This window comes from Botrytis porri (assembly GCF_014898465.1).
Source record: "Botrytis porri strain MUCL 3234 chromosome Unknown BPOR_003, whole genome shotgun sequence".
NCBI lineage: Eukaryota > Fungi > Ascomycota > Leotiomycetes > Helotiales > Sclerotiniaceae > Botrytis > Botrytis porri.
This window is the reverse complement of record NW_024066077.1, coordinates 1,660,141-1,675,428: the sequence shown is the minus strand read 5'-3', so window position 1 is coordinate 1,675,428 and position 15,288 is coordinate 1,660,141. Positions and strand designations below refer to the sequence as shown.

The window sequence follows — 15,288 nt, the reverse complement described above, 5'->3', positions numbered from 1 at the left end:
TATCATGTTTCCAAACTCAGAAGTTGCTCTCGGCCCACAGTCATGAGAGGAAGGTACTCTTATGCCCGCTTCTCTCCAAACAAATCATTCCAGAATTCCTTGAAACCATATAAGGGTCTTTTAGAATCATAGACCTTAACTTTATCCGATCCAAATCGTTCCATAATGCCACCAGGACGATGTCCAATTTTTTCAACTAGTTCCTTGGCTGGTCTAGTCGCTCTTTCTTTGATAGCGGCAGCTAGTTGAGGTGCAACATCTGCATAGCATGAATTCAGTTCACGTTCTAATGAAAAGTACGGCTTCTTAGCAAGATCTGGTGCCATGAGATTGTAAGATCTCGTTTTACTATTCAGATCGGTGATGGCCAACTTGAGATATGACTGCTCGGATTCTTCCCAGGATGGTATTCGAAATGGTGGTGGGAGTGCTGCAGATGTTTTTTCAGAAGTTGGCTGTCTGTTCGTCTCAAGGGGACTAATTTTTCCAATGTCAATTTCATCCTCTTTCATTTCCGCCAGGATTTGGATGACCGGATCTCCAGTAGACGAAGATGGAACTTCTTGTACGATTTTCACCATGACTGGATCATCTGTAGCATTTGTAGGAACAGATGTTTGCTCCACGGCTCGCTTCTTGGGGTTATGAAGAGCTTCGGATTGTGCATATATCTCTGCAGTTCTCATTTGCTCCTGCAAGGTTCCACCTCGACTTGCAATTGTTCTTGCAGCATGTCGTTTCCAGTCATTGCGTAATCTGGTCCTGAAAACATTTGCGGTTTTGACGAGCTCTTGTTGTTTCTCTATCCATGGTGGCACAATATCTTGTCGCTGTATCATCTTGTTCATGATGTATTCGGTTGTGTCGATGAATGGATTGTCGGCTCTTGCATCTCTCTCTATTGTCTTTCCCCTGGGAATATTCTGCAAATAAGAGATTAGTACCATAACATCTCAAGGTGATCACAAACCTTAGACTCACCTTGAACTGACCACGAGCAATAGCATCTTCAATTCTCTCGTTGGCCAAAGCAGCCAGGCCTCTGATTGAATTCGGCATGGGTCTCGCACCAGGCGAAAATCTTTCTTTAAGCTCCTTTCTGAATTCCTCCCTCTCTCCCTCGCTCATTTGACTATCCTTAGAAATGGTATAAATGGAGGTTTTATCCCTCGCATTTGCTATCCTTTCGCCAGGTCTCTGTTTAGACTGTTTCTTCAACCTCAAATCCACAATTGGCGAAGGAATCTTCCCCGGTCCTCGTAAACCAGGATTGAGAGGTTTCCTAGCATCATCCAGCATTCGCAGAACCGTATCCTCCGCCGCTTCCTGCCCGGTCCATGCTTGCCCTGTGGCAATATCCCGAGACCCACGACCAATGTTGGATGCAAGGCTTGCTTCCGTAAAGGCAGAGACGTTCTCCGATTTGAATTTTGAAGCTTCGACTCTTTCGAGTAATCTTGCCTTCAATTCTTCGGAGAAGCCCGCCTCTTCCACAGCTTTTCGTCCGGCTCGACCACCTTCCAAGAGAGCATCTTCGGTAGCTTCCAAGAGACGCCTTGACATCGCCCCTAGTTCCTTTTCTACGCCCTTCTTTTCCGAATCATTCTTCGAGGCTTGCTTCAATATCTGAGCTTCGATTGAAGCTTGATCCTCAGAGTCTTTCGTTACTTTGCTAGCATCTTTCTCTCGAAGTGGCGACGTTTGTGAGAATTGTCGAGAGGCATCCTGATGCAAGTTTGACACTGCATTTTGGTGCTTTGTAGCTCGCAGACAGCGGGCACATTGAAATGGAGATTGTGATACTAACCGGTGCATATAGAGAGGTATAGAAGGAAACTGTATGAAGGCGAATTCATGGTGGCATACGATGTTTAGAACATCAACACTATGGATACCCTGTAAATTTTAGTCTGACGGCGATAAGATAAGAAATCCGAGCTCCATAGTCAAGCTCCCGACAACCCTTAGAAGGTCTGAATTCTCAATAATTCCATCCCCCAATGGTTTCTTCAAAAGTTTATTACCCATCTTCCCGGTCAATTATATTCTCATTCCTAACCAAATCATCTCCCTGGCTCCTGAATTCTCAAAAGCACCATTCCAAAAATTAACATTCATGAAACCTTCGATCCGCTTATTTGCCTTGACAACAAATATCGATTGATCCCGCATCTTTTACTCCTCGATGATTGGCACTCCGTACTATTAGTAGAACTACCTGGATGTGCTGTCATTAACTTATTAATTCTCTCCCAAAACTCTCACTCAATATTGTAAATGCAATCAATCATCCATACAAAAAACTATCTATACACGTCTCATTCTCCGTATTTCAATTCCCACTCATCAAATATCCTTATCCTAAGCTCTCTCAAACCATATCATCTGATCTCATCATCATCTCACCCAAATCAATTATAGCATAAGAGAAACTCGCTGCATAATGCATGCCACCTCCAAAACCCGTACTGATCGTAATCTCGCGTAATATCGTACAAATATTTCATCCACTCATGCTTGCATCAGATATCCGCCCATCCATGCACCGCATCCTTCCATTCAATCAATCCAATTCAAACGGAGTCTACTCCTTCTTACTTTCTTCCTGCATCTCCGCGTGCTGAACATGCACCAGCTCCCCGTCACCATCTCCATCGTCCACTTCCTCAGCCTTCAATCTCGTGTCTTCCTTTAGACCTTTACTCGCACTTCCGCTTCCAGTCCCACTCTCACTTTCACCCGCCTCCTCTACCATTCCCACATGCACAACCTCATCATCGTCGGCCCCGACTCCTCCAACCCCACCAGCTCTACCATCATACTCATCCTCGTCCTCCAAACTCGTTCTCCTCTTCGCTTCCCTTGTGATACTAACCCCCACCCTATCATCATTGTCAAAATTATCCTCAAACCCACTTCTCTCAAAGCCACCTTCATCGTCATCACTGCTCCCCTCCTCATCCTCATCATCTTCGCCCTCTACCTGGAAAGGGTTGGCTCCCTTTGACTCCCTCTCCTCACCTTCAACTTTCTCCCCATTCACCAATTTCTGCTTGCTATGCAGCGCCAATCTCGCAGCCAATTGTCTTCTAGCGCGGCTTGGTGGGATGTTTAGGGGAGGTGGAGGTGGCGGTGGTGCCGAAGGAGGTGAGAGATCCGAGGTAGATGTTGTAGTTGAAGATGTGGTAATATAGCGAGAGAACTAGATGTAATCACATTAGCATATATTTTGGTGCGATATAATCATCTGAGAAATAAGGCATGTTCCAAACGGGGAAAGCTAAGCGGCGGATAAAAGCAATTGGGTAAATAGCAGATAAATGGCGGGTCCAAATGACAGTAAATAATTAGCCCACCCACTAGGGAGCAATGTTAAAAAAAGATTTGCGGACACTAATCATTGATTACAACACCAGATCGACATCACAGCTGTCACCACCACCAACCACATCAGAAAAGGGGGGTAAAAGGATTATATCTCAAAAAATTGAATCTCTTTCTCTTGATTTAAGGAAAGAGAAAACTCCAACAATACTCCTCATTTCATACCAACATTAATGCCTTCTAAATTTCTGAAGCCAGAAACGACAAGCCCCAAAGATCTAAAAACGCCACTTGTAATGTTGTTTGGGAATAAAGTGCCAGAAAAATCGTACTGTACAGGAAGAAAGGAAGACAACATGTGTTTTTTTACTGATTAAGAACTACCCTGATCAAAATCCTCGTCCTTCTCTTGAGGAAACAGAGGTGATTCACGATCGAGTTGCTCCAAATATTCATAATCAACGTCCAGGTCGTCAAATTTATCAAGATTGGGGGCTGATGGAGGAACAGAATGACCCACTTCTGCCGATGTACCACCACTAGTCTTTCCTTCCTCGTCATTATCTTCATCCATTTCATCGTCTTCTTCATCACTGGAGCTTCCAAAGCCGCTCAGTAATGTACCTCCAGTGATGAAGTTATTGCCATTCCCATTGTTGTTAGCAAGCTCAACGCTATCAAGACCTGTTGATCCATTAAGCCCTGCGTCGGCGAGAGCAGATGATGCGTTTCCGAAATTATTGGCTGCGTTCACCGCGTTCATGACTGCTTGTCGTGGGCCCACTGCCATATCTGGTCTAACTCCCCCGAGAATCGCATTATCCCGTTCCCGAGTTTCCGCTAGAGTGACCTCCACGTATGGGATCCAATCACCGTTCATGACCCTCTCCAACACAGAGTCAGATAGGAGCTCGGGAGGATGACGTTCTGTAAATTTTACAACCTCTTCGGCGATAAGTGTAAGATGGCCCATATAACCAAGTCGCATCTTGTTCTTTTCTTGTGCTTCATCACTCTTCTTCTGCCCATTGACGATTCTCATTGTGATGTCTCCAGTTTCGAAGAGGTCGATCGCAAGTGATCGATTGTATCCACGATCCATAGGTCCGTTAAATACTTGTTGTACAACGTCATATACGACATTATGTAAGAAGTTATTCCAAGGAAATCGAAAGAAGAAATCCTACACTCATTAATTACAGTACTCAAACATGATGCCTTGGAAACACTTACTAAGATAGTTGGTACAACTTTATGTTCAACAAATTGCATTTTGAGATAATCTCCAACTACAGGAGCACTTGTAGTTTCCAAAGTTTGGTCTTGAGAAAGTTCCCCCGTGTTACCCATTAGCACGGAGTTGTTGCCTTCACCAGCATCTCGCATAGTAGTATCAATGCTGTCAAGACTCATGTTACCATCGCCAGGGACGGCGGCTGATGTATCGGCAGTCTCTTCCGTTGATCCTGCTTTCTTGGAGAACAAAGGTGCAGGGGTATCTTCTGGAAGTGGAATGACTTCTGCAGCATGAGGAACTTCTTCTGTGGGTACTGAAGCTTCAGTAGGTGGTTCCAACGCTACACTCTGGGTTTCAGGGGAGCCCTCCGAGGAAGCGGGGGTATGTTTATGGGAACCATCAGAAGAGTCTTCAGTATCATCGAGGACAGTAGTGTCGATAGAAGGAGGGGTGGTCATCGCCGTATCCTCATCGGTAAAGCCTAAAGAGCCAACTTGTTGGGAGAGTTCCTTAGTTGGAGAAAGAGGAAGGACAGTCATCTCTGGTTCTTGTAAAGTATGCTCATCGGACAGCGGTTGTAGTCTTGGTGAGCTTAACGGTTCATCAACAAATTCTTCATCATCCTTGTCGAGGAAAGAAACAGGCGGCTGGGTAGAAGTAAGTAAAGTTTCTTCGTGTTCATGTTTCTCATCAAAATCGTCCTTGGCATCATCGCCAAGTTCTGTTGCATGCGTAACTTCTTCAAATCCATCATCATCGGAGGCATTTTGAACCTCCAATTTTCTAGACCCATCTGGGGAACCTAGTCGTGTTTGTGTTGAGGATTTCATCGTAAGATCATCTTCGGACATTAGAGCAGTTGGCGATGGGTTTAATTTACCCTCAGCCTTCAATCGTTCTCTCTCTACATCTCGCGCCTTGACAAACTCTTCACTGCCAACTTCGTTCAACAAGCCCATGTTGCTGCAGTGCAAGAGTTCGGCCATGAGCTCGCAAGTCTTAAATCTGTCAAATCCGAGAGGCTCGATTTTTCCACCAAAAGCAGCACTCAGCTCTTTCCTTTGTATTGTTACAGGACCGTCGCCTCCTCCAACGGTATGATTAGGACTGAGGATGAGTTCCATAAAGTCGGGGACATGTTTGGCAAACATGCGCAAAAGCGTTCCGAGATATATGGGATCGCGGCTGGATGGTACTGCATTTGCCTCAGCTCCAACCTCTGGATCATAATCCGAATTATTCTTCCGAATGACTTCGATAATAATGCCAACTCCAACAGTCAACGGATTTCCACCCTTGAGCATATCAGAGATCAACTTTTCGATACATTGCTGAGAGACCAGTTGGCGAGTGAGCTCATTTGGCCCTATGCATGACTGCTCGTTTTGTGACGCATTTGCTGAAATAGTGATGATCGCCTTGAGAAAATCACCTGCCGAGGTTTGTGTGGCCCAACTGTGCTCCGAGGATAGAAAAGAAAGAAGGATTGGCATCAAGTCTTGCGAATGTAGCCACTATTTGAAGAATTAGCAGATATAAATGAAATCGGCAAGATTGGGTACATACATCAACAATTCCTGCACCTCCATCTGCCTTCTCCAAACTAATGATTTTCAAAAGAAGATCCATAATCATAGGAGAATCTACATGCTGAAGCATACTCTTAACTGTGCCGTCTATCGATTTTAACAAATCAAGCATTTCCTCAGTCTTTTTGTCTAACAGAGCCTCATTGACTTTCGTAAAATAACTGGCTTGTAAAGGATCCAAAGGCGCAGGAAGTTTCAAGAACTCCCAAAACTTGCGCAACAGAGGTTGATTCTCCATCAAAGCCTCACAGATTGACCAGTTGTCTGAGGATAAGACTTCGGCTGCAACGTAAGCATAGCGAGTCCGTTTCTTTTCTTTTTCTTCGTCGGCATCTTCAAAGGACTGGCGAGAAAGAGAGAAAGATCGAGTTTTGCCCTTGGAGTTTGGTGAACCTGACCTTTCTGTCGATTCTGCCCCAGCATCTTGTGATGCGATAGTCTCCGATTTAGGAGCCACAACATATTCCAGGAGCCTTGCGAGGATTTTATCTTCCCGCAAGTATTCGATCAACTTTGAGTTGTGTTGTTTTAGTTCTTGTATGAGATCGCTCTCATCCAACAACTGCTCTAGGGTAACATCTTCTTTGTCGAGTAGAGTATCGATAGTAGAAATGTTGGCATATCCGCCGAATCGCCAGAACATGATGAATTATGTAAATAGGACTCGTCTGCCACCGAGGAAACGGTGGTAGAATGAGATATGGGTATTGTTTTTTATGTTCGTATCTTGAGATTAATCATGCGAATCAATCGCTGAAGAGCCGCAGGTATGATGTACTTCTCCCCACAAGGAAAAAAAAGGTGGTTGTATGGAAATGGTTCCCGCCTGCAGATACGCACTTTTTATCTGTAATATGGTATCGTATCGCGTTTCGTTAAGATTCAATGATCGTGAATATGACTATGAATAAAGATGTGAGCTGGAGGTCAGTGATAACGGTTTAGGAGTGGATGATCATGTACAATCCGCAAATTGAGGAACAGAGGAGAGGATTGTGTGGCTAGTCGGTGAATGGTGCCTTAATTTGGGCGCGCGACTCTCTCAGCCCTGCGCTTCCGCAAGCCATTCATTGTAGTTGTTGTGAATAGTTAATGTAAATAATGGTAAAAGAGAACTTACGACATATATTTTCCTGTATCTTTCAATATCAATTGTACTTTATTTGTACAATCTGAATTGTGAATTGATATTCTCCTCAATTAAGCTCCTCCTCCCATTTGACTAAGCAAGAAGCCAATAGAGTAGGATCAATGTTGCTGTTGTGGAAAGGATCTGTCTGTGTATTGCGAGGTAAATTGTCCAGAGGTTTTGGGCTGGATTGATATCTCCAATTTTTGACTAGAGGATGGATTAGAGATATCTTGACGGAGAGACTCAGCCAACCAATGGACCGACAATTTTCTAAATAAAAGGGTATCTCATGAATAAGAAACAAGAAAGGTATTTTTTGAAAGTACAACTAGGAATCTGCTGATCAAGTACTCTCTCACTCTCTTACTGTTGAAAAAAAAATCAGAAAATCTTGGTCGGTCCTAGAGGGCAAGGAGGGCAAGGAGGGCAAGGAGGGCAAGGAGGGCAAGGCAGGTCGATGGTGGGGTTCAAAGTGGTTTGGGTCTCTTTGTGGTCTTGTCTTTTTCTTACTTGATCAATTTTCCAAATCTGGACGTAAAAGTTCGTTGAAGTTTGGGAGGATAGGGAAGTTGAGTGGGTACAAGTTGATGTGATTTACTTTTTCTGCCTTGCTCAAGCCTTTTGAAATTAAGGAAGTATCAGGGACCTTTCTGCTATGATCACTAAGAAGTCCGACTCAATTTAGAAGAGATGAGATAGGAAGAACCAATAGCGACCTGGGTAGGCAGTAGGGAGTTGATCCAAACCCCTCACTCATGTGCGTATGATCTATAGTGAATACTGGGTATGCATGGAGTATCCGAGTGAGTATGTGTTGTGTATAGATACAGCGAGCATCTTTGTATGGTTTTGAGTGAGTGATTGTTTCACAGTCCATACATACTAGGTATACTACAGTACTTCATATGAATGGCCACATAAAACCTCCTCCTTCTACTTCCTCCCCCCCAAGTAACCAACTGACAACGTGTCTTGCATATGTCTGATAGGGAAAAGATGGAAAAGATGGAAAAGATATGAATGATGACATTGAATCTCAGCCCAACGCCACGTGATGACCCGATAAAGATCAATGGCCAATTGACCGAGACAAACCCCGGGTGCGATTTAATACCAATGACGGATCAGACAGCCTAGACCTTCAAGACTACCGGTACCTAATCAATCACAACTCATAATTGAGACATCGATTTTCTGCACAATATTCATTGCCAAACACAAATTTGAAAAACTTCAACATAACCTCATCATTCCATCAAGATGAATAGATTGTTCGGCGCAAAGTCCTCAACCCCCAAACCAACCCTCAGTTCTGCCATTTCAAATGTACATTTCCCTTTCCCTCCCCTCAACCTCATCCTCCTCCACATTCCCACTAACCCCCCTCCTTTCTAGGTCGACGAACGCATCTCCTCCCTCGACGTCAAACTCGCCTCCATAAACGCCGAACTCACCTCCTACCAAACCAAGCTCTCCAAGATGCGCGATGGCCCCGGCAAAACCGCCATCAAACAAAAAGCCCTCAAAGTTCTACAACGCCGCAAAATGTACGAAGGGCAGCGCGATCAATTGCAGCAACAATCCTACAACATGGAAAGCGCAGCCATGATGCAAGATAATCTGCAAAACGTCATGACGACTGTGTCGACACTCAAGTCGACGAATGCGGCGCTGAAAAAACAATATGGCAAGATTGATCTCGATAAGATTGAGAGGATGCAGGATGAGATGGCCGATTTGATGGAGGTGGGGAATGAGATTCAGGAGAGTATTAGTAGGAGTTATGATTTGCCTGAAGAGGTGGATGAGGCGGAGCTGGATGCGGAGTTGGAGGCGCTCGGGGAGGAGGCGGAGTTAGAGGGGTTGGGAGGCATGGCGGAGGGGACACCGAGTTTTATGGTGGATGAGGTGCCGAGTTTTATTGATGAGCCGCCACAAAAGGTTGGGGAGGTTAAGGAAGCTGCTACTTGAGGGTTGGTGAATATCTGATTTGAGGAAGGGAAGAGGGACACATGAATATTATTTGAAGGTTGCGGAGTGAGAAGTAGAGCGAAGGTTGCTTTCGCAGTTTCGGTATACCATGATCATATTGTGGTGATTGTAGCGAGAGTTTTTCGTTTCATCGGCATTGGACTTCTCCATGTTTATTCTAGCGGCGTTAAGAAGGCAGGTTTGAGGAGTAAACGATGGATTCTTGCGCTGGTACGGGGGGTATTATTCGATATAAGACACAAACTATTCAACCAAAACTTAACTAGACACATGCTTCCCCGCTGATTTACCAATGTACGCCTAATCAATGCAACAAAAGCCTTCCAACTGGTATCTCCAACGCCAATTCTCAAATGCATGCACGTAATCCCAGAAACTCCTCATGATGCACCACTGATAAAATCCACACTCATCGTCTTCCCACCTCTCCATTCCCTCCCCAGAACGACTTCTATAGGCCACGCCGTCCATTCCTCCCATCCAGGCCCCAACTCGTCCAAAGTAGTCTGCAACAAATTCTTCCCCTTCCCACTCATCCAGGATACATGTGATACACGATGTATACACACACAATAGTACGCCACGAGTAACAACGCTTCTTTCACTTTCCTTCCCAGCATCGCTTCCACCTCATCCGGTATCGAAGAAAACCAACTCATAACCACGCTCAAGGGTGAAGGTGCATTAGGAGTTCTCAGGAGTCCGTACACCCGTTTCAACAAATCGAGTGCACGATCCAAATGTTGTCGCTCTTCGAGCAGTAGATTGCATGAAGAAGTACTAGACCACGCGCTTGCTATCGAAGAGACATGGGAATCGTCAACTGGGTCGAGTGGTGGGATATAATCTCGTTGAAAATCAATCCAAGGGTCGAATAGTACTTTGAATGGACCGCGAGATAAGTTTTCCCAAGTACTTTTGAGTATAAAGTTGGAGCCTCGGTAAAGCTTGATCCATTGGGAGTGAGGGAATGTACTTTCATTTTCGGCACAATCGGGTCCAAAGAACAGATGATTGGGCAGATTGGAATCTTGTGACGTCCAGGCAAACGTAAACATGATGGTTGTGAATGCGAAACATGCCTGAAAGTTTTCAGCCGTGAGATCGGAAATCGCAGATTGGAATAGTTGGAGAGCAGAAGTTAGGTGAATAGTTGATGCTCCGTGATAGTAAGCAGCTTTGAGGGGTCGAGCATGTGATAATTGCAAGGCGGCCAAAGCAAGAATCTCGTGCATAAGAAATGGAAACTGGAAAGCTAGTTCTACAACAGTTGTCCGGTATAGTTCTTGGCCACTAGCAAAGTCGACGAAATCTGAAACACCATACATGGTGTAGTAATGAAGAAGTTCCATATCAAGAATAGAAAAGGAATAATTTGATGCAGGCAGAGATGGAGAAGGCGAAACAACGGGTCTAGGACTCAATTCAACTTTCGAAGGTGAGAAATCAGACGCTGGTGATTTTGACTTGGAGCCTTGTCGCATCATCGTACTGCACTGAATCTCGTGACTATGAAGACTCTTCATGGGATGTGTACGCAGATAAGAGCATTCTGAACCTGAACCATAACTTTGACATTTCTGGCATGATGGTTTCTTCTCATCACACTTTTTTATATGTTTGTCAGCCAAATCCTATTTTTCTGTTGGTAATTGGGGAAAATTGGAGAAAAAACATGTAATGAGTAATGTGGGTGCAACGCCGAGAACCCCATTGAGAATATTGTGTCTACCAGAGAGCTTTTCTTGACCGAGACTAGGATGTTCTATTGGTGCAGCAATCATGTGTGCAGACGTGCAATATATGGACATGAATTCGCTCCAAAGGAAAGTAAGAAGAGAATACGTACCTTGACCTTTCTTGATTTGCATTGAAGACATCCGGTTCTACTCTTGTGATGTGGTCTTCGTGGACGGATCACATCCATCATGCCCAATTCTTTCCGATCTCTGAACAAAACACCAAAATGCAGGAACGCGAAGAGAAAGAGAACTATCGAGAGTGGGAAATGGAATGCAAAGCCTCTTACCGATACCAAATGTGAGTTGTTACTATTTAAAGCGTCGTATTGCTAGGGAGGTCAAGTACGAGAGAGGTCAAAGGAAGAAAAATGTTTCGACTCGAATCCAGAAATGGGTAGGCAGGTAATGAATGACTGGATGATTGAATGACTGAATGAAGACGACACGAGCCACCCACAACCCTTGTCTATGTTATCTTGTACTACCGAGGTGAATATCCAGAATATCCAGAATATCCAGAATATCAAGGAATTCGATTGGTCCTCCAACCGGCAAGTACGAGGCTGAATGAATAATTGGATCTCTCTTGTATGTATGTACGAAGGACTCCGTATGTACGGAGCAAGCGACCTATGTATGGTGGACCATGGAAGTGCAAAGTAGCTAGGTAGGTAGGCCGCTAGGAAGGGTGGGTGGGTGTTGTATTTTAAGAAATCGGAGATTATCGAGATTATATCATCATATACATCGGGTCCCCCATATTACAGTACCTACTCTTAGTCTCTAGACCCTCTACTCGAGTAATAAATGCCGTGACTGGAACCTCTCGGATATCACTTGTCGATTGTAATAGGAATGCCACTTATTAATAAGGTGAATTAATATACTCGCGTGCAAACTGTCATCTCGGTATGACCCGATGTTGCTCACTCAAAGTCTTCTCGATTCTCCGACTTCAGACAGACTCTCTCCTTGCTGACCCATGATGATGATTACGAATATACGATATCGACATCGCAAGGTTTCTGGTGGCTGTTCTCGTTCTCGGGCTATGTCATCCCTACCAGCTCGTACTTCGCACCGCAAGCCAAACGGAGGATACAGCAAAAGCCCGGTCGCTATGCAGAGGTTATATATAGGAATTTAGTCTATTAGGTCGCCATAAGTTCGGTCACACTTTATAACCCTGGAGAGAATCAAAACTCGGGGTTTTTGGTCTCTTTCCAATCCCAATGTTTTCCGGTGTGTCCATTGGCCTTTTGCTTGCTGTAACCCCATCATGACTATGGATGTGGGTATCAGCCTCGATTGAATTGGCGGCAAAATGACGTGTAGACATGAGCGCGTGACTTTGATATTTAATTGTGTATTCCAGCAAGGAATCATGGGGCGTGGCAGTCTCACGAACTCGCTCTGGAGTCAGCACCAGTGTCCCGAATTTTTGAAACCTCAATTTCTAAAGCACTGGCTTTTTCTTCACACTTGTTGCTTCCATCGACAAATCATCATTCATCCTCCTTACGAGAAACTTTGCTGATACAAATATTCTATCGTAAAGCTTGCTCATAGTTTCGTCAAACATCACCTTACTGACAAACCCATGATGAACACGAGTCGATATCTTCCACGGTCGAACCGAGGGATCTCTAGGAGGATAACTTGGGCAACCTTATCCTCCCGTCTCACTTCCCTTCGCATACCACTCAATTTGTTTCGGTCTTGTCAAAACAAGTTTGGCTTTGGTCTATTCTTGTCGCATACCGTTTGTGTTCTCATCATGACGCATGTTTTGGCATCTAACAATTGGACATCCAAACAAATATGTCTAGTGGTTGTTTTTCAAATATATTTCATATTCGGTCGCGATTATTGGACAATCAGAGCTAGATGGGTCCATCATTAAGCAAGTGCTCCGAATCTGCCTTGAGGTTGGAGATCTACGTTTTCAATCCATCTGGCCCCAGCCATACTGGGTGGCTATTCTAGTGGTGAATCTCATAACTAGACTGTAGGATCTTTTTATATCGTGTGGAAAATGGGTGACGATGTCAGAAGAGAAGGAGACGCAGAGAAGCGGCTAGTTGAGAATGAGTGTTCGCAGACGATTGTGATTCCTGCGTATTCATTCTACACAAATTAACTGATTCTGCAGGAGAACGACATTTACTGATCGATTATGCATTTATTCGAATCAAGGATTCTTTACTTTGTAAGGTATGCATGGTGTTGGCGCCAATCAAACTAAGCGCACAACAAATATTCTATCGAGGGATGAAGCGACCTGAGATATGTCCAGCGCGTAGCTGTAGGACGACTAACGCCTCATCGTTTGCCACGAGTTTGATGTTTTTTGTAGATCGCTTATGCATAAGTGTTTATGGTGGCCGTTTCTGGTCGAAGGACGATGGCTGAGACGGTCTAAAATGGCTTTTTCCGTGTCTGTATAGACTCAAATTGGAGTCGAAGATCAAGGCAGACCTTCTCAGGGCAAGGCCTTAAACAGCTGATCTGTTGGTAAATGAAGGCATATATTTGCGTCATCTCTCGACTGACTCATTCCCTTCAAAGTTAAGGTTGAAGCTGCTTTTGGGGAAATACTCGACTTCTGACTGTTTTTCTCTCAAGTTTTCTTTTCTCTATTTCTTTTCCCTATTTCTTTCATCAGTGTTAACTGCTTTAATTTACTGGTTCTGGAGGCATATACAAAAATACACAACAATTCACACATAACTCTCACATATTTCCACAATGCACACCCAACCAAACCTCCTCCGCTACCTACCTCTCCTCACCCTTCTTCACCCTCCCGTCTCTGCCCTCGCACACCCACACTCCCAAGCTCCTCTCGCTTCCCCCGAAAAATGTCTCTCCTATTCAGCCACCTTCCTAACTCCCTACACATCCGGCGCCCTCGAACCGCACGCTTCAGCAAAACTCCCCGGTTTCTGCGAAGGAATTGTGGAGCCCGTTGCCCTCCATCCAAATATCGTTGATGACTGGGGATACGTTTACGATTTCAGTTCCGGGTGTGGATGTGATGGTGCAGGAGGCGACGGGAGTGAAAGATTCTGGGTATATTTCCCCGTTGATATAAGCAGTATTGAGAAAGATAAACAAAAACACATTTTCGAGTCTCCGGGCCATGCAGATGAGGACCTCAAGAAGGAAAATCGAAAGAAGAAGTGTCATGGTAAAAACGAGAAGACAGAGGAAGAAATAGAAATAGAGATCGTGGAACCCTGGATTCTACACGCTGAAGGATGTGAAGATAATAGAGGAGTTGTGGAAATTAATGGAGGACTAGGAACGTGCGAGGAGGGGGTTCTGAGAACGTGGCAAATGGGTGTTAGTAGAGAGGATTGGAGAGAGATGAGAGGTGATGGAGGAATGGTTTGGATTGTTGAGGGATGGGATAAGTGTGAGGAGTTGGAGGGGAGATTGGGACATGTAGAAGAGGAGGAGGAAGGGGTTGGTGAGGAGGGGATTGAATTTAAGGTTGAGTTTGAAATCGAAGAGGAGATCGAGTATGAGGTGGAATTCGAAATTGAAATTGTAGAGAAGGGTGTGGATGAGGATAACATCGAGTATGGCTTGAATTTGAGATTGAGATCGTGGATGTAGAAGACGATATTGATGAGGAGCAACAGGAGCGACAGGGGAAAGTAGAAATACTAGATTTCGAACTTTAGGGATACAATTTTGAGGAGGGGGTGGTCAGAAGGGTGACAACGATATTCATCATGGATTAACAAGTATAACCAAAACTCAACTACAAATACATAAATACTCAATATTATTACTAATATTCCATACCACGCCACCAAACCAAGTCCAAAAAGTCACATATCTAGATTTAAAATCCAAAAATGAAATAGAGCAACCGAATAACCTCATACATACATATCCAAGAAATGTCCCCCCATTCTCTACACCCAAACCACACCTGGTGACCTAACCAACGCAGATATCACACACCCTCTGCCCGCCTCCCCCCATTTCACACATGATGCCCATCCATAGGTACATCCCTCCAACTTTCCCCTCCTTCTCCTTCTCCTTCTCCTACTCCTACTCCTACCCTCCTCACAAATCCATACCCATATCCACAATCCCACATTACATAATCCACCAACCAACCACCCAATCCCATCCATCCTAAGTTCACCCACCACTAACCAACTAAATCCTCAATCCCACTAACCAACTAACTCCTCAATCCCACCAATCACTCACCAATCACCCACTCACCCACTCACTCACTCACTCACCCAA

At 44.6% G+C, this 15,288-nt stretch overlaps 5 protein-coding genes across 5 annotated transcripts; 2 read left to right on the top strand and 3 right to left on the bottom strand.

Annotated features, from left to right (window-relative positions):
• Window positions 1–59: 59 nt before the first annotated feature.
• EAF01_002553 (uncharacterized protein) lies at window positions 60–1,815 on the bottom strand (the record flags this gene model as incomplete). Its single annotated transcript, XM_038910806.1, has 2 exons — window positions 60–923; window positions 982–1,815. The coding sequence occupies 2 exons, from the start codon at window positions 1,813–1,815 to the stop codon at window positions 60–62; spliced, it is 1,698 nt and encodes a 565-aa protein (XP_038773728.1).
• A 769-nt stretch (window positions 1,816–2,584) lies between these two features.
• EAF01_002552 (uncharacterized protein) lies at window positions 2,585–6,793 on the bottom strand (the record flags this gene model as incomplete). Its single annotated transcript, XM_038910805.1, has 4 exons — window positions 2,585–3,202; window positions 3,845–4,507; window positions 4,558–6,075; window positions 6,128–6,793. 4 exons carry the CDS (start codon window positions 6,791–6,793, stop codon window positions 2,585–2,587), a joined length of 3,465 nt encoding a protein of 1,154 aa, XP_038773727.1.
• A 1,603-nt stretch (window positions 6,794–8,396) lies between these two features.
• EAF01_002551 (uncharacterized protein) lies at window positions 8,397–9,500 on the top strand. Its single transcript, XM_038910804.1, has 2 exons — window positions 8,397–8,608; window positions 8,678–9,500. Exons 1-2 carry the CDS (start codon window positions 8,543–8,545, stop codon window positions 9,251–9,253), a joined length of 642 nt encoding a protein of 213 aa, XP_038773726.1. The 5' UTR covers window positions 8,397–8,542; the 3' UTR covers window positions 9,254–9,500.
• Window positions 9,501–9,654: 154 nt separating this feature from the next.
• Window positions 9,655–11,204, bottom strand: EAF01_002550 (uncharacterized protein; the record flags this gene model as incomplete). Its single annotated transcript, XM_038910803.1, has 2 exons — window positions 9,655–10,881; window positions 11,124–11,204. 2 exons carry the CDS (start codon window positions 11,202–11,204, stop codon window positions 9,655–9,657), a joined length of 1,308 nt encoding a protein of 435 aa, XP_038773725.1.
• A 2,560-nt stretch (window positions 11,205–13,764) lies between these two features.
• Window positions 13,765–14,637, top strand: EAF01_002549 (uncharacterized protein; the record flags this gene model as incomplete). The annotated part of the gene is made up of 1 exon (XM_038910802.1): window positions 13,765–14,637. The coding sequence occupies one exon, from the start codon at window positions 13,765–13,767 to the stop codon at window positions 14,635–14,637; it is 873 nt and encodes a 290-aa protein (XP_038773724.1).
• Between the last annotated feature and the right edge of the window lie 651 nt (window positions 14,638–15,288).